This window comes from Oncorhynchus mykiss, chromosome 30, assembly GCF_013265735.2.
Source record: "Oncorhynchus mykiss isolate Arlee chromosome 30, USDA_OmykA_1.1, whole genome shotgun sequence".
Lineage (NCBI taxonomy): Eukaryota > Metazoa > Chordata > Actinopteri > Salmoniformes > Salmonidae > Oncorhynchus > Oncorhynchus mykiss.
In genome coordinates, this window is record NC_050570.1 from 38,079,616 (window position 1) to 38,107,461 (window position 27,846).

The 27,846-nt window shown below is 45.3% G+C and overlaps 1 protein-coding gene across 3 annotated transcripts in view; it reads right to left on the minus strand.

The window, feature by feature from the left end:
• The window catches only part of LOC110521795 (leptin receptor), a 75,548-nt gene that overhangs the window by 34,085 nt on the left and 13,617 nt on the right, over positions 1-27,846 (minus strand). The window contains exons 3-6 of one of the 3 annotated variants that reach the window (XM_021599666.2): positions 27,129-27,181; positions 23,643-23,888; positions 20,477-20,606; positions 13,071-13,252 (exon numbers count right to left, since the gene is read on the minus strand). In XM_021599666.2, coding sequence (XP_021455341.2) covers positions 13,071-13,252; positions 20,477-20,606; positions 23,643-23,888; positions 27,129-27,181 — 611 coding nt within the window. Of the gene's footprint in view, positions 1-13,070; positions 13,253-20,476; positions 20,607-23,642; positions 23,889-27,128; positions 27,815-27,846 lie in introns of those variants that run through there. The other 2 variants (XM_021599662.2, XM_021599667.2) reach the window with 2 other exon arrangements.

The following is a 27,846-nucleotide window of genomic DNA, read 5'->3' on the forward strand; positions in this document are numbered from 1 at the left end:
TCTGATGTTGACATGCATGAAACCAAGGCTTTTTCGATCACAGAAGTCAACAAATGAGGGTGCCTGGGGACATGCAGGGCCTGGGTTTACCTCCACATCACCAGCAGAACAGAGAAGGAGTAGTATGAGGGTGCGGCTGAAGGCTATCAAAACTGGTCGCCTAGAGCGTTGGGGACAGAGAATAAGAGGAGCAGGTTTCTGGGCATGGTAGAATATATTCAGGGCATAATGCACAGACAGGGGTATGGTGGGGTGCGGGTACAGCGGAGGTAAGCCCAGGCACTGGGTGATGATGAGAGAGGTTGTATCTCTGGACATGCTGGTTGTAATGGGGGTGGGACAAAGGAGGTATCAGGGGTATAAAGAGTGGAACTAGGGGCTCCATTGTAAACTAAAACAATGATAACTAACCTGCACAACAGTATACAAGGCATATTGACATTTGAGAGAGACATACAGCGAGGCATACAGTAATCACAGGTGTTGAATTGGGAGAGCTAGCTAAAACAGTAGGTGAGACAACAGCTAATCAGCTAGCACAACAACAGCAGGTAGAATGGCGATTGACTAGGCAGAGGGGGGGTCGGATTAACTACACACAGAGCCTGAGTGCGGCTGGGGCCGACAGATAAAACATAAACAAGCAGAATGGATTACCGTGATTAATGGACAGTCCAGCATGCATCAGCTATGTAGCCAAGTGATCAGTGTCCAGGGGGCAGCGGTGGATGGGGCAGGGAAGCTGGACTGGCGAGTGTTATTCAGGTTAGAAAACTAACAATGACTAAATAGCTTGTAGCCAGTTAGCTGGTTAGCTTCTGGAGGTTCTTGAGTGTGTTCTAAAAATTTAAAAATAATAGCGGTTCCGTATCACATTGGGTGAGGCAGGTTACCGGAAGGTATAAACAAATTAAAAATCGAAAAGGGATAGAACGTAAATATGGGTCCAGTGAGTGTTTGGGACGCGGCGATTCAGACGGTTAGCAGGCCTGTGCTAACAGGCTAACAGTTAGTAGGCCGGTGCTAAACACGGTAGCAGTTAGCGGACCGGGCTAAACAAGCTAGCATTTAGCAGGCCGAATTTGCAAGCAAGGAGATAGCAAGGGCTAGAGAGTTAGCCTTTGGGGGGACGTCGCGATGGGGTGAGTCTGTTTATTCCTCTTCATGCGGTGACATCGATGGACCGGTCGTGGGTCCGGATATTGTAGCCCAGGAGTATGCTACGGTGGTAGCACAGGAGCTCTGGCCGGGCTAGCTTCAAGCTAAGTGGGTGGAAACACTAGCCAGGAGTAATCGTCCGGGGTTGCGGTTAGCTAGATAGCTAGTTGTGAGGAACCAGCTCAAAATGTTCCGTTTGCTGTGGGAATCCGGGGATAAAAAATAAAAATATGAAAATAGGTCCGTTATGCTCTGGTTAGATTTGCGTTGTTCGAACTGGCGAGAGCTTTCCGAGCTAAAGGTTAGCTGATGACCGGTTAGCTGAAGACCGCTAGCATGTTTTGCTGACTGAATAGCTGGTAGTTAGTTGGCTAGCTTCAGTTGAGGGGTTCCAGATCCGAAGTAAATATAAATACTTTAGGAAAAATAGCTACGTTGGGTGAGGCGGGTTGCAGGAGAGTATTTAGAAGAAGTTGAGGTTTAGCAAAATGTTTTAAAAGATATGTGAAGAAAAAACGAAAACAAACGATATATACGATATATACAAGGGACACGACACGACAACACGTCCTACTGCTACGCCATCTTGGTCATCAAAAAAAGAATGAGCGTTACACTGAGGCATGTACTCTGGAGTGGGATTGATTTGGAGGTGGAGGGTCCGTCATGGTCTGGGGCGGTGTGCCACAGACCACATCATCATTGCAGGCAATCTCAACACTGTGAATTACAGGGAAGACATCATCCTCCCTCATGTGGTACCCTTCCTGCAGGCTCACCCTGACATGACCCTCCAGCAAGACAATGCCACCAGCCATACTGCTCGTTCTGTGTGCGATTTCCTGCAAGACAGGAATGTCAGTGTTCTGCCATGGCCAGCGAAGAGCCCAGATCTCAATCCCATTGAGCACGTCTGGGACCTGTTGGATCGGACGGTAAGGGCTAGGGCCATTCCCCCCAGAAATGTCTGGGAACTTGCAGGTGCCTTGGTAGAAAAGTGGGGTAACATCTCACAGCAAGAACTGGCAAATCTGGTGCAGTCCATGTGGAGGAGATGCAGTGCAGTACTTAATGCAGCTGGTGGCCACACCTGATACTGACTTACTTTTGACCCCCCCCCCCCCCCTTGTTAAGGGACACATTATTCAAGTCACATGTCTTTGGAACTTGTTCAGTTTATGTCTCAGTTTTGGAATCTTGTTATGTTCATCCAAATATTTACACATGTTAAGTTGGCTGAAAATAAACGCAATTGACAGTGAGAGGACGTTTCTTTTTTTTGCTGAGTTTATCTTCCTGTGGTGTTGTAGTACTCGAGACAAAGTCCCGGTCTACATATTGAGTGAGTGTCTCAGGCTCGTCTCGGTGGATACATTTTTACTTGGTCGTGACTCGGTCTTGGACAGCGGAGTAAAAAACTCCTAAATTCAGGTTCCATTCAGTCAGCGCATAAAAGGCTTCACCAGGCCAGAGACATGCGCTGCATTCTTGAAAAATGAATATCTTAACAATTTGAAACCTGGGATTACTACTTTACTCGTAACATTACTGTCCTTTACTTTTATTGAAAAATATCCTCAAACTTTGTCAGAATTTCCTTGACTAGCTGGCAGGGAGGAGTGGGGGAAGTAAGGAGAGACAGGGGGAAGTTGTAGCAGTCTTTATATCTATTTTAGACATGTTTGTGCAGTGGTGAACCTATTGGACCTAGGCTTTTAGTGTGACAGGCTCGTGATGCTAAAAGGATAGTAACCATAATACATTAAAGTGATGGCTTTAGGGCTCCCGAGTGGTGCGGCGTCACTACAGACCCTGGTTCGATTCCAGGCAATCACATCCGGCCGTGATTGGGAGTCCCATAGCGCGGCGCACAATTGGCCCAGCGTCGTCCGGGTTAGGGTTTGTTCTTAACTGACTTGCCTAGTTAAATCAAATAAATTAAAATGTAGGAGAGTGCACTTTTTGTAAAACACTAAAGGGCCAGTGGTGTAGTGGAGGCTATACGCAGGTGTAAGCCATATACCCAGCGGGCAATGCCTATACTCACTTAATAATCCTTTCTGTTGCATATCAAAGTAGTGTAGTGGAGGTATACAACATATTAATAATGTAGTACAATAGAGAAATCATGCACAAAGTAGGCTACACAATCACAAAGCACGTGAAATACATTCACATGCACACAGCACACATAGCCTAGTTTCAGCAGAATATAATATTCAGGCAGCAAGAGTGCTCAGCTCTCAACTGGTTGTTGCATGGAGCAGATAGGTAGGAAAGACGTTTTAACTGATGATATTTACCAGTAAATGCTAACTAAGCCAACAATGGGTATGCAAACCAGGTATTGAAAAGGTTTCGTCTTTAGTCTTGGTTAGTAGGCTGTTTGCATGGACATTTCTAAAGGCTGTCCCAAAAAACCTTCCCAATTATATGTTGATTGCAATGTAGACCTACCTGACAGAATGATATCATGCTGATTTGTATCAATTTGGAGGGCATTTGTTTTGCTCAATTGAATTAAAGTGTAACCACACCCTCCAAAAAAAAATGGACCCACAAGACCCACTACACCACTGCATAGGGCCGATGGAAAGACAACAGCCTGTTCACTCGGACATAATAAGCCAGTCGGCCCCAATCATAAGAATACAAAAATACAACAATTAGGCTAAGAATTTCTCAACTGAAATGTACAACTATTACTTCCGATAGCAAAAAACATTACACGTTTAGCACACAAAGTAACCGGTGATCTGAAGTATAAACGCAACAATGTTTCACACACACACACACACACAATATATATGTATGTGGACACCCCTTCAAATGAGTAGATTTGACTATTTCAGCCACAGCCGTTGCTGACAGGTGTATAAAATCGAGCACACAACCAAATAATCTCCAGAGACAAACATTGGCAGTAGAATGGCCTTAATGAAGAGCCCAGTGACTTTCAACGTGGCACTGTCACAGGATGCCACATTTCCAACCAGTCACATTTCCAAATTTCCAAATTTCTGCCCTGCTAGAGCTGGCCCGGTCAACTGTAAGCTCTGTTATTGTGAAGTGGAAACGTTGAGGAGAAAACAATGGCTCAGCCACTAAGTGGTAAGTCACACAAGCTCACAGAACGAGACCGATGAGTGCTGAAGCGCGTAAAAATCGTCTGTTCTCGGTTGCAACACTCACTACAGAGCTCTAAATTGCCTCTGGGAGCAACGCCAGTGCAAGAACTGGTTGTCGGGAGCTTCATGAAATGGGTTTTCATGGCCGAGCAGCCGCACATAAGCCTAATATAACCATGCGCAATGCCAAGAGTCGGCTGGTGTGGTGTAAAGCTTGCCGCCATTAGAAACTCGTTCTCTAGAGTGAACAATCACGCTTCACCATCTGGCAGTCCAATGGACGAATCTGGGTTTGGCAGATGCCAGGAGAACGCTACCTGCCCGAATGCGTAGTGCCAACTGTAATGTTTGGTGGAGGAGGAATAATGGTCTGGGGCTGTTTTTCCATGGTTCGGGCTAGCCCCTTTGTTCCAGTGAAGGGAAATCTTAACGTTACAGTATTCAATCACATTCTAGATGATTCTGTGCTTCAAACTTTGTGACAACAGTTTGGGGAAGGCCCTTTCCTGTTTCAGCATGACAATGCCCCTGTGCATAAAGCGAGGTCCATACAAAAATGGTTTGTCCCTGCACTGAGCCCTGACCTCAACACCATCAAACACCTTTGGGATGAATTGGAATGCCGACTACGACTGTGAGCCAGGTCCAACAACAGTGCCCAACCTAACTAATGCTCTGGTGGCTGAATGGAAGCAAGTCCCCGCAGCAATGTTCCAACATCTAGTGGAAAGCCTTCCCAGACGAGTGGAGACTGTTAGCAGCAAAGGGGGGGACCAACTCCATATTAATGCCCATGAGTTTGGAATGAGATGTTCGACGAGCAGGTGTCCACATACTTTTGGTCATGTAGTATAAGTTATTTTGATTGGACATGGCTAATAACAGGATGAGAGCTGCAATAAAAAGCACAGTTCCACTCACCAGATGATGATAATTTGAAACTTGCTGAAAAGGGAGACGCTAACAAATTAGCAACAACATCCTCTTCGATAACACCTGATGCAGCCGCTGCAAACTAGCCTAAAACAAAATCTAGCTAGCTAGACCGTGGGGAAACTAATGCTCGCTATTGCACAGTGGCCTGTCGGCCTTCGAGAAGGCAGAAGTTTCCATACGTTTTTGTAAAAACGGTCCAACCCATTACAAGCCAATGTGATTGGTTGATTCCACTGTTACTCCAAAATGTTGCACAAATGCCTTTGAATGACACATGCCTTCTATCAAACTTCTGAAGGCCTAGCCAATGGCTGACTTAGCAAGCTAGATGTATCTCCCCAGAGAAAACTAAAGAAAATATCCTAATTGGATTAAATAAGATTAAATCAAAACATAATTGAAGATAAAAATAAAAATAATAATTATTTGTATTATTTTATAAATCCTTAGCTTTTCTCTAAAAGCGTAGAAGGCCCCCACTGTGTTAGGCTTAGTAAACATTTGTAGAGGGGCTCTATTTGCCCTCAGAAAGCATTTTCCCCCCATTTTGAATGTCTAAAGAATCCATTTGTTGTTCTGAAATATGAACACAGAAATACTGAACATTTTGAACTCTTATTATGGTGACAATTTGACAAAATTCACAGTAACAGTTTTGAATTGGACTCGCATTTTTCTGGCATTGGTCTAGACTCTGTCTCGTAACTCGTCCCCTTCCCGGTCTCAGTCTTGACTCAGTCTCACCCACCCTCCGGTCTTGGTCTTGACTCGGACCTGATTCGTTCCGGCCTTAGTCTTGAATCAGTCTCGCTTTAGGTGGTCTCGAACACAACACTGTCTTCCTGGTATTTAAACAGCATTTAAATTGACAATTAAACATATTTCTCTGCCTGGTATTTAAACAGCTTTGTTCATTTGAGTTGCTTGTGTTTACTCCCAGTGATTGACTTGACACAGGCGTTGTTTGTAGCCCATCGAATGAAATGGAAACGAGACATGTCATCATTATGAGACGCGTTGATGATGATTGGCAGGGGGGATAATTGAGTACTATAATGACAATGTCACTGCTAGCCGACAGAAAGAGAGAATGGATTAATTAGCATTATCTTTTATTATTTTCAGTTTTTTTTCTGTGTTTCATTATAAAATAGATTAGCACTCTCAGACATTCATGTCTCAATAAACAGGCTGTGAATGTGAAATAACTTTTTACTGTAGATTACGGAATGAATGTCAATTACCTTCATGTTGGTTGGACACTAAGGGGACTATTCAGAATTGAGATACAGAGCTTTCGGAAAGTATTCAGGCCCCTTGACTTTTTCCACATTTTATTATGTTACAGCCTTATTCTAAAATGTATTAAATTGTTTTCCTGATATTTCACACAATACCCCATAATGACAAAGCAAAAAAGATTTATAGAAATGTTTTCCAATTTTTTACAAATAAAAAACTGAAATACCATATTTACATAAGTATTCAGAACCTTTACTCAGTACAATGTTGAAGCACCCTTTGCAGCGATTACAGCCTTGAGTCTTCTTGAGTATGACACTACAAACTTGGCACATCTGTATTTGGGGAGTTTCTCACATTCTTCTCTGCAGATCCTCTCAAGCTCTGTCAGGTTGGATGGGGAGCGTCGCGGCACAGGTATTTGCAGGTCTCTCCAGAAATGTTCGCTGCACAGCTATTTTCAGGTGTCTTCAGAGGTGTTCATTTGGGTTCAAGTCCGGTCTCTGGCTGGGCCAATCAAGGACATTCAGAGACTTGTCCCAAAGCCATTCCTGGACTGTCTTGGCTGTGTGCTTAGGGTTTTTTTCCTGTTGGAAGGTGAACCTTTGCCCCAGTCTGAGGTCCTGTGTGTTATGGCACAGGTTTTAAATCAGGGATCTCTCTGTACTTTGCTCCATTCATCTTTCCCTCGATCCTGACTAGTCTCCCAGTTCATGCCTCTGAAAAACATCCCCACAGCATGCTGCTGCCACCACGCTTCACCGTAAGAATGGTGCCAGGTTCCCTCCAGACGTGAAGCTTGGCATTCAGGCCAAATGGTTCAATCTTGGTTTCATCAGACCAGAGAAACTTGTTTCCCATAGTTTGAGAGTCCTTTAGGTGCCTTTTGGCAAACTCCAAGCGGGAGTTAGTCAATAACTCTCTAGTTTCATTATGGTCCAAATGGCTCCCTAGATACCGCTAGCCTACATAATAAACAGTGCCAGCCTGCCAGGCAGTACACTGGTACTTGGCAAAATGAACACACCGATTCCACATGTTTCTCTGTTGCTCATTAAGAAAAATTAAATTTCAGTCTTGGGGTTGTGGTTTGATTTGCCAGTTACTGATGTTTGTCCCGCATGAGACACCAAAGGAACAAAGCCAGTATTACTTCCTCAAAATAGTAAGAAAGAATCTAAGATAACTCAATAAATAATTAATTCATTTGAGGTTAACATATAGCAAAGGTGTAGGGTGTAGTATTTCTCAAGTAAAAAATGTGCAACGTGTTGTCTTATGTAAACAAAGTCAGATCCACTGCGCTCATGGGCAGGTCTGTCTCACTGTCTGTGTGTTCTGCAGTAGGACTGGTTAGAATTCAAAACCCAATCCAATTAACCCAATCAAGTAAGTCATGACGATTTCACTAACAAAAATCAGTTTTGGACAGTCCTTACAGTGAAATGCTTATTACAAGCCCTTAAGCTCGAGACCCTGGGTCTCGAACCCGCCCTGTGCAACTGGATCCTGGACTTTGACGGGCCGCTCCCAGGTGGTGAGGGTAGGAAACAGCATCTCCACTACGCTGATCCTCAACACTGGGGCCCCACAAGGGTGCGTTCTCAGCCCTGTCCTCTACTCCCTGTTCACCCATGACTGAGTGGCCATGCAAGCCTCCAAGTCAATCATCAAGTTTGAAGACAACACTACAGTGGTAGGCTTGATTACCAACAACTCACACTCAACGTCAACAAAACAAAGGAGATGATCGTGGACTACAGGAAACAGCAGAGGGAGCAGCCCCCTATCCACATCGACGGGACAGTAGTGGAAAAAGTTCCTCGGGGGACACATCACGGACAAACTGAAATGGTCCACCGACACATACAGCGTGGTGAAAAAGGCGCAACAGCGCCTCTTCAACCTCAGGAGGCTAAAGAAATTTGGCTTGTCACCCAAAAACTTTTGCAGATGCACAATCGGGAGCATCCTGTCAGCCTGTATCACCGCCTGGTACGGCAACTGCTCAGCCCACAACCGTAAGGCTCTCCAGAGGGTAGTGAGGTCTGCACAACGCATCACCAGGGGAAAACTACCTGCCCTCCAGGACACCTACACCACCCGATGTCACAGGAAGGCCAAAAAGATCAAGGACAACAACCACCCGAGCCAATGCCTGTTCACCCCGCTTTCATCCAGAAGGCGAGGTCAGTACAGGTGCATCAAAGCTGGGACCGAGAGACTGAAAAACAGCTTCTATCTCAAGTCGCGGGCATGGGCAGGTCTGTCTCACTGTCTGTGTGTTCTGCGGTAGGACTGGGTAGAACGCAATAACCGCAATAACCGCAGCATCATCGAATCACAGCCTAATTCAACTTCGCCAAAGGTGATGATTTAACAATAGCACATTCGCGAAAAAAGCACATTCATTGCACAAATGTACCTAACCATAAACATCAATGCCTTTCTTAAAATCAATACACAGAAGTATATTTTTTTAACTTGCATATTTAGTTAAAATAAATGCATGTTAGCAGGCAATATTAACTAGGAAAATTTTGTCACTTCTCTTGCGTTCAGTGCAAGCAGAGTCAGGGTATATGCAACAGTTTGGGCCGCCTGGCTCGTTGCAAACTGTGTTTCTTCCTAACAAAGACCGTAATTAATTTGCCATATTTTACATAATTATGACATACCACTGAAGGTTGTGCAATGTAACAGCAATATTTAGACTTAGGGTTGCCACCCGTTCAACACAATACCGAAAGGTTCCGTATTTCACTGAAAGAATAAACAGTTTCCGGATTTTACCATATTAATGACCAAAGGCTCGTACTTCTGTGTCTTTATTATAATTAAGTCTATGATTTGATATTTGATAGAGCAGTCTGAGTGAGCGGTGGTAGGCAGCAGCAGGCTCGTAAGCATTCATTCAAACAGCACTTTACTGCGTTTGCCAGCAGCTCTTAGCAACGCTTGAAGCACAGCGCTGTTTATGACTTCAAGCCTATCAACTCCCGAGATTAGGCTGGCAATACTAAAGTGCCTATGAGCATATCCAATAGTCAAAGGTATATGAAATACAAATGGTATAGAGAGAAATAGTCAACGCGTCATAATTCCTATAATAACTTCAACCTAAAACTTCTTAACTGGGAATACTGGGAATATTGAACCACCAGCTTTCATATGTTCTCATGTTCTGAGCAAGGAACTTAAACGTTAGCTTTTTTACATGGCACATATTCCACTTTTACTTTCTTCTCCAACACTGTGTTTTTGCATTATTTAAACCAAATTGAACATGTTTCATTATTTATTTTAGACTAAATAGATTTTATTAATGTATTATGTTAAAAAAAAGGCTTCATTGTTCATTCAGTATTGTTGCAATTGTCATTATTACAAGTATATATATAAAAATTGGCCGATTAATCGTATCGGCGTTTTTTGGTCCTCCAATAAATCATTATCGTGTTGAGAAATTATTATCGGTAGACCTCTACTTGAAACATGTTGGTATTAGACTCAGACAAGGAGAGGTTGAAAATATCAGTGAAGACACCTGCCAGTTGGTCAGAGCATGCTGACGGAGTACACGTCCTGGTAATCCGTCTGGCCCTGCGGCCTTGTGAATGTTGACCTGTTTAAAGGTCTTACTCACATCGGTTGCGGAAAGCATGATCACACAATCGTCTGGAACAGCTGATGCTCTCATGCATGTTTCAGTGTTATTTGCCTCGAAGCGAGCATTGAAGTAATTTAGCTCGCCTGGTAGGCTCGTGTCACTGGGCAGCTCTCCGCTGTGCTTCCCTTTGTAGTCTGTAATAGTTTGCAAGCCCTACCACATCCGACGAGCGTCGGAGCCGGTGTAGTACGATTTGATCTTAGTCCTGTATTGATGCTTTGCCTGTTTGATGGTTAGTCGGAGGGCATAGCGGGATTTCTTTTAAGCTTCCGGGTTAGAGTCCCGCTCCTTGAAAGTGGCAGGTCTACCCTTTAGCTCAGTGCAGATGTTGCCTATAATCCATGGCTTCTGGTTGAGGTATGTAAGTACAGTCACTGTGGGAACGACAACATCGATGCACTTATTGATGAAGCCAGTGACTGATGTGGTGTACTCCTCAATGCTATCGGAAGAATCCCAAAACATATTCCAGTCTGTGCTAGCAAAACAGTCCTGTAGCTTAGCATCATCTTCATCTGACCACTTTTTTATTGACCAAGTCACTAGTGCTTCCTGCTTTAATTTTTGCTTGTAAGCAGGAATCAGGATTATGGTCAAATTTGCATGAGTCTCTGTGTGGAATAAAAGTGGTCTAGAGTTTTTTCCCTCTGGTTGCACATTTAACATACTGGTAGAAATGAGGTAAAACGGATTTAGGCTTCCCTGCATTAAATTCCCCGGCCACTAGGAGCGCCATCTCTGGATGCCAGCATTGGTTTGTTGTGGTAAATAGACAGCTACAAGGAATGTAGATAAAAACTCTCTCGGGTAGATAGTGTGCGCTAAAACTTATCATGAGATTCTCTACCTCAGGTGAGCAAAACCTCGAGACTTCCTTAGATATCGTGCACCAGTGGTTGTTTACAAATATACATAGACCGCCACCCTTTGTCTTACCAGAGGCTGCTGTTCTATCCTGCCGATACAGTGTATAACCTGCCTGCTGTATGTTATTCATGTCGTCGTTCAGCCACAACTCGTTGAAACATAAGATAATACAGTTTTTAATGTCCCGTTAGTAGGATATACAGTGACTTGCACGCCCAATTTTTCAGTTTTTGATTTGTTAAAAAAGTTTGAAATATCCAATAAATGTTGTTCCACTTCATGATTGTGTCCCACTTGTTGTTGATTCTTCACAAAAAAATACAGTTTTATATCTTTATGTTTGAAGCCTGAAATGTGGCAAAAGGTCGCAAAGTTCAAGGGGGCCGAATACTTTCGCAAGGCACTGTATTTGATCATTGTAGGAGCAATGTTCCGTCTAAGCTGCTCGTGTGTGCGGGCCTGCAGCTCCCTGGGACTGCCACGCAGAAGAAATATCAGCTCAGAGAGGCATGAGATTGAACTACACTAAACTTTCTGGAGTTTTCCCATTTAGTTAATACTTTCGCAAGGCACTGTAAGTGTTTTTAGTTCGTCCACTTTATTATCCAGTGTTTGCACGTTGGCCAATAGTACCGATGGCAAAAATATTGACCTAACACAAGCAGTCATATTTAGCTAACTGAGACAGAAACCATAATATGAATTAGCTAATATAAATTACTATTTATAATTCATCACATCACAGGTGAGCTCACCACTGATCGAAATAATTGAGTCAAACACTTTCTAAAAATGTAAATTATTCCGACGATGGGTAGTTTGTATGCGCCGCCATGTTTGTTTTTTCAGGGTCAACCAAAAACAAGAGGAGACAGGATGAGTTTGGCCTTTTTTCAGTATGCATGTTGAAGGGGGTGTGTCGTCTACGATCATTCACTTCTCTAAATTCACTTCCGGAAGTTTACTCCGAAAGATGAGTGAACCATCCCTCACCTCATTTGTTATAATATCTTTGGTCTGACAGACATTTACGTGACACCCAGAATGCATTGTATAATGTCAACACACCCAGCTGGCAAATAGCTTAGCATTAGCTCATCATAATCAGCACAACCTTCATAAAAGTATTTTACACACATCATACGTGTCCATTACAATAAAAAAAAAATGGAAATAAATGTGAATAAAACAGTAAATACATTATGCTCTATTCATACATACAGTATGCTAAAGTAGAAATGAAAACACGATATACAGAAAATAAGGAACTTACTTGGACTGGAACGCACACATGTCCTAAGTTATTACTTGTAAACAACAATGAAGGCAATGCGAACATCAGCCAGGAGATGTGCCAGGGGGAAAAAGTTTGTGCTAGACTGCGCAAATGTCTGCATACATGATCTGGGGAAACACTGGGGAGGTTTGTTGGGCTCTCATCGAAGAGAGAAGTTGTCGGTAAAGCCTCACACATAAATTGTCTGCAACAGTGAAATGGGCTACTTCTATGTGAAATTATGAGAAGGTGGAACACAACTCAATTAAATCCTCTAAGAAAATAATTTCAAATTGACAAGTTGAAATATAGTCTATAGATAATTGGCAGGCAGCGTGTGTCTTAGTTTGAACACAGCGCAGGTTCTGTCCTGTTGCGTAACAATCACATTTTGGAACAGTGAGTGCATTCTGACATCACGATCATAAAAAAAAAACTCACGCTGGGGCGACCGTTAGACACATTTGGAATTCATATATGAAAAGGTTAAAAGAATAATCAATTCAAAAAACGATCAAAAACAAAAGCAAATTGTCACTTGCCACATCATGATGATGCATGACAATTTTCTTTTTGTAAGTTCTATATCTTGATAACTTGATTGCTGACATGCAAAACATTTTGGGATTGTATCAACAGTGGACTAATGAAAAAAAGGTTTAAGCAATATCCTTTAGGCTCTGAATTTGAGGTCCAGATAGATAAGCCACCTGGCCATCAAAGCAATTAACATCCTCTATCATCTGCAGACAAGAGGGTGAAGGAGGGATCAGATGTATTTACCACTCCTTACCGAGACGCGGAGGGACGATGAGAACTATCAGGGGACCTGCTGTGGTGTTTGACACGTTGGCTGTTACAACGACGATACTGCTGACCGCGGGGATGACGATAGAACAGGTGATGGAATCCTTTCCCACACAGTCCATGCTGTCAGGCCCATGCGTGGTGTTTACCTCTCTGTCAGGCTGTGATCTGAAATAGACAGGGAACATTTATTTACTTAAAACCAGTTCAGGTACAAGGTCTGTGTCCCAAATGGCATGGTATTCCCTACAGTTGAAGTCGGAAGTTTACATACACCTTAGCCAAATACATTTAAACTCTGTTTTTCACAATTCCTGACATTTAATCCTAGTAAACTTCCTTCTTTTAGCTCAGATAGGATCACCACTTTATTTTAAGAATGTGAAATGTCACAATAATAGTAGACAGAATGATTTATTTCAGCTTTTATTTCTTTCATCACATTCCCAGTGGGTCCAAAATTTACATACACTCAATTAGTATTTGGTAGCATTGCCTTTAAAATTGTTAAACTTGGGTGAAACTTTTCCGGTAGCCTTCCGCAAGCTTCCCACAATACGTTGGGGGAATTGTTGCCCATTCCTCCTGACAGCTGGTGAAACCGAGTCAGGTTTGTAGGCCTCCTTGCTTGCACACACTTTTACAGTTCTGCCCACACATTTTCTATAGGATTGAGGTCAGGGCTTTGTGATGGCCACTCCAGTACCTTGACTTTGTTGTCTTTAAGCAATTTTGCCACAACTTTGGAAGTATGCTTGGGGTCATTGTCCATTTGGAAGACCCATTTGAGACCGAGCTTTAACTTCCTGACTGATGTCTTGAGATGTTGCTTCAATATATCCACATTATTTTCTTTCCTCATCATGCCATCTATTTTCTGAAGTGCCTCAGTCCCTCTTACAGCAAAGCACCCCCACAACATGATGCTGCCACCCCCGTGCTTCAGGGTTGGGATGGTGTTCCTCGCATTGCAAGCCTCCCCCTGTCACGAGTCCGACCGAGGGTGGCTCCCCTTCCTGTTCGGGTGGCGCTCGGCACTCGTCGTCGCCGGCCTATTAGCTGCCACTGATTTTTGTTTTAGCACCTGTTAGTTAGTGATTAGTTGGGCTTTATTAGACAGCCGGCCCGCCTGTTTCTTTATGCGGGATTAATTATTGTAACCTTCGTGTATGAAGTAGACGAACGTGTTTGTTCCTGGTCGTGTTTTCTGCTGTACTGTTTTCGTCCCCCGTGTTTGGGGCATTTGTTTTTGAGCACCCTGTTTCCTGCGTCTGACTCCACACCCAAGACACCCGGAGCGTTACAGAATCCCGCACCTGAAAATGGAGTTAGCAGGAGCAGCAGCCAACCCTCTCCCATCGATGGAGGAACGGGTTCTCCACCATACCACCGTCCTCCATCGGATCGGATCGGCTATGGATCAAATTATGGAGAGAAGGGACCGATGGGAGAGGAGTGGTCTCCTCTCTCCACCTTCGGCAAGCCCGGCTCCGGACTCCCCATCTCCCGACTCCAGCACTCTCCATCTGACGCTCCCGAGGGCTTATGATGGAGCGGCGGCGGAGTGCCAGGGGTTTTTACTCCAACTGGAGCTATACCTGGCCACCGTCAGACCCACTCCCTCGGGAGCGGAGAGGGTGAGTGTCCTCATCTCCTGCCTCACAGGTCGTGCTCTGGAGTGGGCGAACACAGTCTGGAATGGCCCAGACTCAGCGAAAGAGCACTACCCAGAGTTTTCCCGCCACTTCCGTGCCGTGTTTGATCACCCTCCAGAGGGCCGAGCGACGGCAGAACGACTATTTCATCTCAGGCAGGAGAAGAGGAGCGCCCAGGATTACGCGCTGGAGTTCCGGACCTTGGCAGCAGGATCTGGGTGGAACGACAGGGCCCTTATCGACCACTATAGGTGTAGTCTCCGGGAGGACGTCCGCAGGGAGCTAGCATGTCGGGACACCGCTCTTTCCCTGGATGGGCTAAACGAGATGTCTATTCGATTAGACAATCTACTGGCTGCCCGCGGGCATTCGGAGAGGGTCCTGTGTGTTCCACCACCCAGCCCCTCCGCTCCCATTCCGATGGAGTTGGGAGGGGCCGTGCCGAGGGGTACCGGAGGAGGAGGCCCCCCCTGCACCAGCTGTGGTCGGAAAGGACACACGGACGATCGGTGCTGGGGGGGTCCGTCTGGGAGTAGAGATGGCAGGCGGAACGCTTCTCGATCACCCCAGGTGAGTCAGCATCAAACTCACCCAGAACCCCCTGTTGGCCACATGTTTGTCTTAACTTTTTTCCCTCTTCCCAGCATAGGGCGCTAGTCGATTCAGGCACAACTGGGAACTTTATGGATCGCGGACTCGCCCTTAAGTTAGGGGTTGGTGCTGGTGCCGATAGATTCTCCCTTTCCCGTGCACTCCCTAGATAGCCGGCCATTAGGGTCAGGGATGGTCAGGGAGACCACGGTTCCACTGGACATGGTGACGCAGGGGAATCATAGAGAGCGTAGCAGTCTTTATATGATTGATTCGCCTGCGTTTCCAGTGGTGCTAGGGAGTCCCTGGCTGGCCCGGCACAATCCTAACATTTTGTGGGAGTCTGGGAGTTTCCATCGGTGCCACGTCGGTGGAGAGTCCAGAACAGGGTTCCACGGTGTGCATTCCCCCTGAGTATGCCAATTAGGCAATCGCTTTCAGTAAAAAGAAAGCGACTAAATTACCACCTTATCGACCGGGAAGGGATTGTACGATAGATCTCCAGGTAAACACTGCGCTTCCCAAGAGTCACATGTACCCATTGTCCCAGGAGGAGACGTTGGCGATGGAGACATATGTCACGGAGTCACTGGGACAGGGGTACATTCGGCCCTCCATCTCACCCGTCTCCTCAAGTTTTTGGGGGGTGAAGAAAAAGGAGGGAGGTTTGCGTCCGTGTGTTGATTATAGAGGTCTAAACGCCATCACAGTGGGGTATAGTTACGCACTACTACGGCGGTGGAATCATTTCACGGAGTGCAGTTCTTCACAAAACTGGATCTCAGGAGCGCGTATAGTCTGGTGCGTATTCGGAAGGGAGACGAGTGGAAAACCGCATTTAGTACCACATCGGGCCACTATGAGTACCTCGTCATGCCGAATGGGTTAAAGAATGCTCCAACTGTTTTTCAATCCTTTGTAGACGAGATACTCAGGGACCTGTGTGGGCAGGGAGTGGTTGTTTATATCGATGACATTCTGATCTACTCAGCCACTCACACCGCGCATGTGTCTCTGGTACGCAAGGTGCTTGGTAGACTGCTGGAGCATGACCTATACGTCAAGGCTGAGAAATGCGTGTTCTCTAAACGAGCCGTCTCCTTCCTGGGTTATCGCATTTCCAACTCGGGGGTGGTGATGGAGTGTGACCGCATTAGGGCCGTGCGTAATTGGCCGACTCCGACCATGGTAAAAGAGGTGCAGCGGGTTTTGGGTTTTGCCAACTACTACCGGAGGTTTATCCGGGATTTTGGCCAGGTAGCGGCTCCCATTACCTCACTACTGAAGGGGGGCCCGGTGCGGTTGCAGTGGTCAGCAGAGGCGGACAGAGCTTTCAACAGGTTGAAGGCGCTGTTCACGGATGCACCTGTGTTGGCGCATCCGGACCCCTCTCTAACATTCATAGTGGAGGTGGACGCCTCCGAGGCTGGGGTGGGTGCCGTGCTATCACAGCGCTCGGGTACGCCACCAAAACTCCACCCCTGCGCTTTCTTCTCAAGGAAGCTCAGCCCAGCGGAGCGTAACTATGACACCCAGTTCCTTTTTACATCGTCTTATAGACCAGGCTCTCTGACGCACTTTCCCGCCTTTACGACACGGAGGATAGGTCCACCGACCTATTCCCATCCTTCCCGCCTCGAGGCTGATAGCACCAGTGGTATGGGAGGTGGACTCGGACGTCGAGCGGGCGTTACGGTTGGAACCCGCGCCTCCTCAGTGTCCGGCGGGGCGAAGGTGCGTGCCGCTTGGTGTTCGGGACCAACTGATTCGGTGGGCTCACGTCCTACCCTCCTCGGGTCACCCTGGGGTGGCAAGGACAGTGGGAGCCTTCGGGGGAGGTATTGGGGGCCCACCTTGGCTAGAGACGTTAAGGGTTTATGTCCTCCTGTTCGGTGTGCGCCCAGAGTACGGCTCCTAGGCATCTTCCTAGAGGGAAGTTACAACCCCTCCCCGTTCCACAACGGCCATGGTCGCATCTATCCGTAGATTTCCTGACCGATCTTCCCCCGTCTCAGGGGAACACCACGGTTCTGGTGATTGTGGATCGGTTCTCTAAGTCCTGCCGTCTCCTCCCGTTGCCCGGTCTCCCTACAGCCCAACAGACTGCGGAGGCATTATTCACCCACGTCTTTCGGCACTACGGGGTACCGGAGGACATCGTTTCTGATCGGGGCCCCCAATTCACGTCCCGAGTATGGAGGGCGTTCATGGAGCGTTTGGGGGTCTCGGTCAGCCTGACCTCCGGTTATCACCCCGAGAGTAATGGGCAGGTGGAGAGAGTGAACCAGGAGGTGGGTAGGTTTCTGCGGTCGTATTGCCAAGATCGGCCAGGGGAGTGGGCGAGATACATTCCCTGGGCTGAAATGGCCCAGAACTCACTACGCCACTTTTCTACTAATGTGTCTCCTTTTCAGTGTGTGTTGGGGTACCAGCCGGTCCTGGCACCATGGCATCCGAGCCAGACCGAGGCTCCTGCGGTGGAGGAATGGGTACAGCTCTCCAAGGAGACCTCTCCAACAAGCGAGTGGACGGCAGAAGAGGAGTGCTGACCGCCACCGCAGTGAGGCCACTGTGTTTGTACCGGGGGACAGGGTCTGGCTCTCGACCCAAAACCTGCCCCTCCGCTTGCTCTGCCGGAAGCTGGGTCCGCAGTGTGTAGGGCCCTTTAAAGTCCTGAGGAGAATAAACGAGGTGTGTTATCGATTACAACTCCCTTCCTATTATCGTATTAACCCCTCGTTTCATGTCTCTCTCCTCAGGCCGGTGGTAGCTGGTCCCCTGCAGGACAGTGAGATGCCGGAGGTCCCTCCCCTCCCTTTGAACATCGAGGGGTCCCCGACATATACGATACGGGCCATTCTGGACTCAAGAAGCCGGGTGAGGGGCCTGCAGTACCTCGTGGACTGGGAGGAGTATGGTCCGGAGGAGAGGTGCTGGGTACCGGTGGGGGACATCTTGGATCCATCAATGTTGAGGGACTTTCATCGCCTCCATCCGGATCACCCTGCACCTCGTCCTCCGGGTCGACCTCGAGGCCGGTGTCGGCGCGTGGCTGGCACCGCGCGTCGGGGGGGGGGGGGGTACTGACTCCACACCCACGACACCCGGAGCGTTACACCCCCTTTTTCCTCCAAACATATCGATGGTCATTATGGCCAAAAAGTTATATTTTTGTTTCATCAGACCAGAGGACATTTCTCCAAAAAGTACGATCTTTGTCCCCATGTGCAGTTGCAAACCATAGTCTGGCTTTTTTATGACAGATTTGGAGCAGTGGCTTCTCCTTGATGAGCGGCCTTTCCGGTTATGTCGATATAGGACTCGTTTTTACTGCGGATATAGATACTTTTGTACCCGTTTCCTCCAGCATCTTCACAAGGTCCTTTGCTGTTGTTCTGGGATTGATTTTCACTTTTCGCACCAAAGTACGTTCATCTCTAAGAGACAGAACGCGTCTCCTTCCTGAGCGGTAAGACGGCTGCATGTTCCCATGGTGTTTATACTTGCATACCATTGTTTGTACAGATAAATGTGGTACCTTCAAGTGTTTGGAAATTGCTCCCAAGGATGAACCAGACTTGTGGAGGTCTACAATTATTGGCTGATTTCTTTTGATTTTACCATGATGTCAAGCAAAGAGGCACTGAGTTTGAAGGTAGACCTTGAAAACATCCACAGGTACGCCTCCAACTGACTCAAATTATGTCAATTATTCTATCAGAAGCTTCTAATGTCATGACATAATTTTCTGCAATTTTCCAAGCTGTTTAAAGGCACAGTCAACTTAGTGTATGTAAGCTTCTGACCCACTGGAATTGTGAAACAGTGAATTATAAGTGAAATAATCTGTCTGTAAAACAATTGTTGGAAAAATGACTTGTGTCATGCACAAAGTAGATGTCCTAACCGACTTGCCAAAACTCGTTAACAAGAAATTTGTGGAGTGGTTGAAAAACTAAACTCCAACCTAAGTGTATGTAAACTTCTGACTTCAGCTGTAGTAGTGCACTACATAGGGAATAGGGTGCCATTTGGGACACACACATGTTCTCATCACAAATGCCAGCCTAAATAAATATACATTCATACATAAAGATAATAGGCTAGTGTAATGTGGAAATCATAGACAAAGCACAGGTCAGGGTGCAACCTAGCCTGGTCCCAGATCTGTTTGTGCTATCATGTGAAATTCCTTGTCATGCCATGTTTGAAATGATTGCACAAACATCTGAGACCAGGCTAGGTGCAATCCACATGAAAGCAATGAGTATGTAATAGCACTTTGGTTGCATTTACACAGGCAGCCCGATTCTGATCTCAATTATAAGCAAAATATTTAATTAGCCAAAAGACCAATTATTGGCAAAATATCACAATTGGGCTACCTGTGTTAACACAGTCATTGTGACAACTGCTGATACATCTGATTGATTGACAAGTTGACATTGATGTTTTAATGTTTGAATAGTTCAAACACAATTCATAAACTGTTTGAGTATGGAACAAGATGATCCTGTTTGAATGACTGTATCATAGGCTTATTGAGTGACAACAGTAGTGTGTTCTTGTTGTCTATTTAGCACGGTGCCAGCAATCCCAGTTTTCCTGGTGCTGGTGTGTTATCAACCAGCCGATAATTGATCTGCTACCTGCACCGCAGTAGATTCACCTACACACACATGCTTAACCCTGCTGTGGGAGATGAATAGGCTCATAGCACGCACGCGCGCACACACACACACACACGTGCTCTTATCGCCTTAGGTAGGTTTTGGGCCAAGGCCAACACTAGACAGGAATAACAAAAAGTAATGGAAGAGGAGAGAGACTCTAGAGAGGAGCAGCAAGTTATAGTAACTGATCAGTGAAAATATCACTTTTAAATGTTAATATTCTGTTAACTCATACCCAAGCAATATTGTTGACTCATCTTATACTTGTATTTGTGGCCAGAGCATACATTGAATAAAAAAACAGTTAAAAAAACCCACCTCCATCTTGTATCTCAAATGGACTGTTTCAAAAATGCTTGCTCTTTCCTCATAGAGGATGTTGTCATCCTATTTTACTCACAATGTCATTAATTATAGGTCATATTTAATAGAAATCTAGTATCACTGGACTTTAAATTAAACTTGATACTCACACCAAGCGCTGCAAGCAAATGGTCACCAACCCAGGAGTGGAGGTGTCTGAAGAAGTGGCGCGGTGTTTTAGATCACATATGACATTTTCCCAGGTCTCATCGACACGACACAGGATGTCCCAACAGGTGGCTGGAGAGAGATATAATTAGCATGTTTGCATCAAGACTGTCTGTCTGACTGTCTCTCTGGTTGCTGTAAAACCCAATATTCTCTCCATGACCAAAAGTATGTGCTCGTCAAACGTGTCATTCCAAAATCATGGGCATTAATATGGAGTTGGTCCCCCCTTATCTGCTATAACAACCTACACTATTCTGGGAAGGCTTTCCACAAGATATTGGAACATTGCTGCGGTGACTTGCGAGGTCGAGCACTGACGTTAGGCGATTAGGCCTGGCTCGCAGTTGTCGTTCCAATTTATCCCAAAGGTGTTCGATGGGGTTGAGGTCAGGGCTCTGTGCAGGCCAGTCAAGTCCTTCGACACAGATCTCAACAAACCATTTCTGAATGGACCTCGCTTTGTGTACAGAAGCATTGTCATGCTGAAACAGGAAATGGCTTTCCCCAAACTGTTGCCACAAAGTTGGAAGCACAGAATCGTCTAGAATGTCACTGTATTCTGAAGCTAACGGGCCTAGGCCGAACCATGAAAAAAAGCGCCAGACCATTGTTCCTCCTCCACCAAACTTTACAATTGACACTTAGCATTCGGGCAGGTAGCGTTCGCCTGGCATCCACGTTACCCAGATTCACCAGTCGAACTGTCAGATGTTGAAGCGTGATTCATCACTCCAGAAAACGCGTTTCCACTGCACCAGAGTCCAAAGGCAGGGCAAGCTTTACGCCACTCCAGCAGACGCTTGGCACTGCGCATGGTGATCTTAAGCTTGTGTGCTGCTGCTCGGCCATGGAAACCCATTTCATGAAGCTCCCTACGAACAGTTATTGTGCTTCCAGAGGCAGTTTGGAACTCGGTAGTGAGTGTTGCAACTGAGGACAGGCGAGTTTTACCCAATACACGCTTCAGCACTTGGCGGTCCCATTCTGTGAGCTTGTGCGGCCTACCACTTCGCGGCTGAGCCGTTGTTGCTCCTAGACATTTCCACTTCACAATAACAGCACTTACAGTTGACCGGGGCAGCTCTAGCAGGGCAGAAATTTGATGAACTGACTTGTTGGAAAGGTGGCATCCTATGACGATGCTATGTTGAAAATCACTGAGCTCTTCAGTAAGGCCATTCTACGGAGATTGCATGGCTGTGTGGTCAACTTTATACACCTGTCAGCAATAGGTTCGGCTGAAACAGCCAAATAAACTAATTTGAAGGGGTGTCCACATACTTTTGTATATATAGTGTATGAACTCACCAACCACACACACACACACACACCTAGTTAAATAAATAATAAACCCACACCTAATTAGGACAGTCATAGCAAAACCGCCATGGAATATATTCTGAAAAATAGTCCTTGAATCTGGACAACGTTATCTCAGGATCCACTTTGATGAATTAAACACACAGTGAATGGGAAGATGTTATCCATTCATTCACCCCCTCTTATCAAAATAACTCTGTCTAACGCAGGTATTGTGTACCTCCGGTATAAACTACCGTTCAAAAGTTTGGGGTCACTTAGAAATGTCCTTGTTTTTGAAAGAAAAGCTAATTTTAACATTAAATTGATCAGAAATACAGTGTAGACATTGTTAAAGTTGCTAATGACTATTGTAGCTGGAAACGGCAGATTATTTCATGGAATATCTACATAGGTGTACAGAGGCCCATTATCAGCAACCATCACTCCTGTGTTCCAATGGCATGTTGTGTTAGGTAATCCAAGTTAATCATTTTAAAAGGCAAATTGATCATGAGAAAACCATTGTTCTCTTATGTTAGCACAGCTGTAACTGTTGTTCTCATTAAAGAAGCAATAAAACTGGCCTTCTTTAGACTAGTTGAGTATCTAGAGCATCAGCATTTGTGGGTGATGAAGGCTATTCCATGTGAGAAACTGCCAAGAAACTGAAGATCTCGTACAGCGCTGTGTACTACTCCCTTCACAGAACAGCGTAAACTGTCTCTAACCAGAATAGAAAAAGGAGTGGGAGGTCCCGGTGCACAACTGAGCAGAGTTGCAAAGAAAAAGCCATATCTCAGACTGGCCAATAAAAAGAAAAGATTAAGAACACAGAACACAGACACTGGACGGAGGAACTGTGCCTCGAAGGCCCGCACCCCGGAGTCGCCTCTTTTCTGTAGAGGTTGAGACTGGTATTTTGCAGGTACTATTTAATTAAGCTGCCAGTTGAGGACTTGTGAGGCGTCTGTTTCTCAAACTAGACACTCTAATATACTTGTCCTCTTGCCCAGTTGTGCACCGGGGCCTCCCACTCCTCCTTCTATTCTGGTTAGAGACAGTTTCCACTATTCTGTAAATGGAGTAGTACACAGCGCTGTACGAGATCTTCAGTTTCTTGGCAATTTCTCGCATGAAATAGCCATAATTTATCAGAACAAGAATAAACTGATGAGTTTCAGAAGAAATGTATTTGTTTCTGGCCATTTTCAGCCTGTAATCGAACACACAAATGCTGATGCTCCAGATACTCAACTAGTCTAAAGAATGCCAGTTTATTGCTTCTTTAAATCAGGACAACAGTTTTCAGCTGTGCTAACATAATTCCAAAGGGTTTTCTCATGATCAATTAGCCTGATAAACTTGGATTAGCTAACACAACGTGCCATTGGAACACAGGAGTGATGGTTGCTGATAATTGGCCTCTGTACGCCTACGTAGAAATTCCATTAAAAATCTGCAATTTCCAGCTACAATAGTCATTTACAACATTAATGTCTACACTGTATTTCTGATCAATTTGATGTTATTTTAATGGACAAAAAAATTTGCTTTTCTTTCAAAAACAAGGACATTTCTAAGTGACCCCAAACTTTTTAACGGTAGTATATACAAAGCATCTCTGAGGAGGAGTGCTGATTAAGGAGCAGGTCCCCACTCCTATTCATTACGATTTAAAAGGCAGAACTGATCCTGGCTCAACACTGCTACTCTAAGATCCTTTGTGAATACAGGCCCAAGACTAGCAGAGAGAACTATCACCCAGGGAACTGTAATGTCATTAAAACAGGGCATGACTCTGACCTCCACTGGGATTTGTATCCTGGAGAGGTATTAGTGTGCTTGTGGAGTTCCTAAAGAGGCACTGGGGTGTGTGTGGGTGTCCCGGATCAGATGGTGCCCTCCTGGACCCCGCAGACCCCTCGTCAACTCCCACTCCCCAATGATGACGCTGGGCTGGGGGTGATGCACAGCAGAGCTCTGTCTGCCAGGGGAGTTCTAGAACATCTCCATGGGGGGATTCTTGCATAGGCTCCACAGACAAAACACCTTAGGCAGAAATGGGAAGTTAACATGGTTGACAGGAAATGACATCAGACACAGGGCAGAAGCTGTGGCATGATGATGCTGGTAACACCAGAGTTGTGGGTTTGATTCCTCACATGGTATTCCATCCCCACAATAGGATTTGTTCCTAGGCAGAATCAAAAATATTTAAATGGAGGTCATTGACCTAAATTGACAATAATGATACATTACAAAGATCAATCATTCAAGACATGTTCATGAAGTTGGCAAAAGTATTATAAAAAGGCAATACTATTGTTCAGAAAACAATTAGTAGAATAAACTCTGGTAACCTCAGTCTTTACCAGAGGGATTCTATAGCTTAAGGATACAGTTGAAGTCAGAAGTTTCCATTCACTTAGGTTGGAGTCATTAAAACTCGTTTTTCAACCACTCCACAAATTTCTTGCGAACAAACTATAGTTGGGGCAAGTTGGTTAGGACATCTACTTTGTGCATGACACAAGTAATTTTTCCAACAATTGTTTACAGACAGATTATTTCACTTATAATTCACTGTATCACAATTCCAGTGGGTCAGAAGTTTACATACACTAAGTTGAATGTGCCTTCAAACAGTTTGGAAAATTCCAGAAAATTATGTCATGGCTTTAGAAGCTTCTGATAGGCTAATTGACATCATTTGAGCCAATTGGAGGTGTACCTGTGGATGTATTTCAAGGTCTACCTTCAAACTCAGTGCCTCTTTGCTTGATATCATGGGAAAATCAAAAGAAATCAGCCAAGACCTCAGAAAAACAATTGTAGACCTCCACAAGTCTGGTTCGTCCTTGGGAGCAATTGCCAAATGCCTGAAGGTACCACGTTCATCTGTACAAACAATAGTACGCAAGTATAAACACCATGGGACCACGCAGCCGTCATACCGCTCAGGAAGGAGACGCAGTCTGTCTCCTAGTAATGAACTTACTTTGGTGCGAAAAGTACAAATCAATCCCAGAACAACAGCAAAAGACCCTGGGAAAATGCTAGAGGAAACAGTTACAAAAGTATCTATGTTCACAGTAAAACAAGTCCTACATCAGCATAACCAGAAAGGCTGCTCAGCAAGGAAGAAGCCTCTGCTCCAAATCCGCCGTAAAAAAGCCAGACTACAGTTTGCAACTGCACATGGGGACAAGGAGTGTACTTTTTGGAGAAATGTCCTCTGGTCTGATGAAACAAAAATAGAACTGTTTGGCCATAATGACCATTGTTATGTTCGGAGGAAAAAGGGGGAAGCTTGCAAGCCGAAGAACACCATCCCAACCATGAAGCACGGGGGTGGCAGCATCATGTTGTGGGGGTGCTTTGCTGCAGGACGGACTGGTGCACTTTACAAAATAGATGGCACCATGTGGGAGGAAAATCATTTGGATATATTGAAGCAACATCTCAAGACATCAGTCAGGAACTTAAAGCTTGGTTGCAAATGGGTCTTCCAAATGGACAATGACCCCAAGCATACTTCCAAAGTTGTGGCAAAATGGCTTAAGGACAACAAAGTCAAGGTATTGGAGTGGCCATCACAAAGCCCTGACCTCAATCCTATAGAAGATTTGTGGGCATAACTCAAAAAGTGTGTGCAAGCAAGGAGGCCTACAAACCTGACTCGGTTACACTAGCTCTGTCAGGAGAAATGCACCAAAATTCACCCAATGTATTGTGGGAAGCTTGTGGAAGGCTACCTGAAATGTTTGACCCAAGTTAAACAATTTAAAGGCAATGCTACCAAATACTAATTGAGTGTATGTAAACTTCTGACCCACTGGGAATGTGATGAAAGAAATAAAAGCTGAAATAAATCACTCTACTATTATTCTAACATGTCACATTCCTAAAATAAAGTGGTGATCCTAACTGACCTAAGACAGGGAATTTTTACTAGGATTAAATGTCAGTAATTGTGAAAAACAGAGTTTAAATGTATTTGGTAAGGTGTATGTAAACTTCCGAATTCAACTGTAAATACTGAACATGGTCCTATTTCAACAGGTGAAACAATGTGATTGACACAATATGAAGGCACGTCATAGGGATACAATGCCTCAGGGAGACATTTCAGTATTTTTGATATTTGTTTTACCTTTATTTAACTAGGCAAGTCAGTTAAGAACAAAATCTTATTTTCAATGACAGCCTAGGAACAGTGGGTTAACTGCCTTGTTCAGGGGAAGAATGACAGATTTTCACCTTGTTAGCTAGGGGATTCAAGCTTGCAACCTTTCAATTACTAGTCCAACGCTCTGACCACTAGGCTACCTGCCGCCCATGACGAAGGAAGAGAATGACAACAACTATCCTCACCATCCTCCATCCCACCAGACCCCCTCTGCCCAACAAAACCAAACCTCTGCAGGCTCCTCCAAGACCATGATTCATTCCACCCATTAGAAGGATTGTTTCCTTACACATTAGATGACGTCCAACATTAAAAGGATGGGTAACCGCAGAGAACAGCGCACTTCTATTTAGATCACACAGTGTCACACCAATGAAATGCAACACTCAATGGCCCTTTTGAGTTTTGGCAATAATGGACTGTAGCTAAGGGGTGTGATAGTGTGTAATGCTGCGTTCCCAAACTATGTCCTCGGGATCCCATGGGGTGCACGTTTTGTTGTTTTGCCCTAACACTACACAGCTGATTCAAACGATCAAAGCTTGGTGATTCGTTGATTATTTGAATCAGCTGTGTAGTGCCAGGGCAAAACAACTAAAAGTGCACCCCATGGGGTCCTGAGGACATAGTTTAGGAAACCCTGGTGTAGTGGATGTGAAAGTATAGGAAGAGGCCCTGTGTTTCTGTGTATACGAATACAAGTGCACCGTACTCTATTTGCTGACATGGGTAGGCCTAGTTCTGGCGAAAAGCCGCTAGGGAACTACGCGTAACATGTAACTGCATGTGGTGTTGCTTCTGAAATGTTTGCTAGTCATTATTCCAGGGTAGAGTGAGTGAAATTGTGCGATTACAGGCAGAACCCCCTTTACGATCCGTGTGGGCACACGCACAAAGCACTCGAGGCAAAGCAGATTAAGCACTGCCTTCGCCATATCCGGAACTAATGCTGCTCTGATCTAACGCATCCCATTCAGTCTTGGCAGATTCTCTCGGTCTACGCGAAGGAATCTGCCCACGGGAGGTTGTAGGGGTGGTAATGTGGATGGACGCAAGTGAGATTGTTACGAATCTTCTAATGGGGAAGGAACTCAACTCACCATGGTAGATGATGAGGATATGCACCAGGAATGTTAGCATTGCAGACAGGATCCTGCAGAGATAGAGAGAGAGGAGGAGGAAGGAACGAGAGCAAGCGAGGGAGGGAGAGATAAAATGTTTCAAATGTTCTGTAAGTGATGAGAGATGGTATGGGGAGGAACTTAGAGAGGGAAGGGGGATCAGGAAAGATGTACAGGTGAATAAAAAGAGAAATGGATGAATAAAGAAAGACAAGATAGAGAACATGCGATAAAAGAGAGAGACAGAGAGATAGATGAAGAGAGGAAAGCAGAGAGAGTCTTGTCAACCCAATGCTAACTCAACCCAAAACTAGTTTCACAGGAGAACAGGAGAATGTTTAACAGTAGGTACTAAAGTCAGCAGTGTCACTGAGCTTCATCAGGGCCTTTAGTCACAACGTTGAGTCACTGATGTGTCCTTCCTGTCCGGTTTTGCATCCCCTCGGGCTAGTGCGGTGGGAGAGATCTTTGTGGGCTATACTCGGCCTTGTCTCAGAGTCTGTTGATATCCCTTTGGCAAAGTGGGTGGGGTTATGTACTGCCTGGTTGGCCCTGTCCAGGAGTATCTTTGGACTGGGCCACAGTTTCCCCGAGTACCTATGCTGCAATAGTCTATGTGCCAGGGGGCTAGGGTCAGTCTGTCCTATCTGGTGTCCTGTGTGATCTTCGGTATGCTTCCTCTAATTCTCCCATCTCT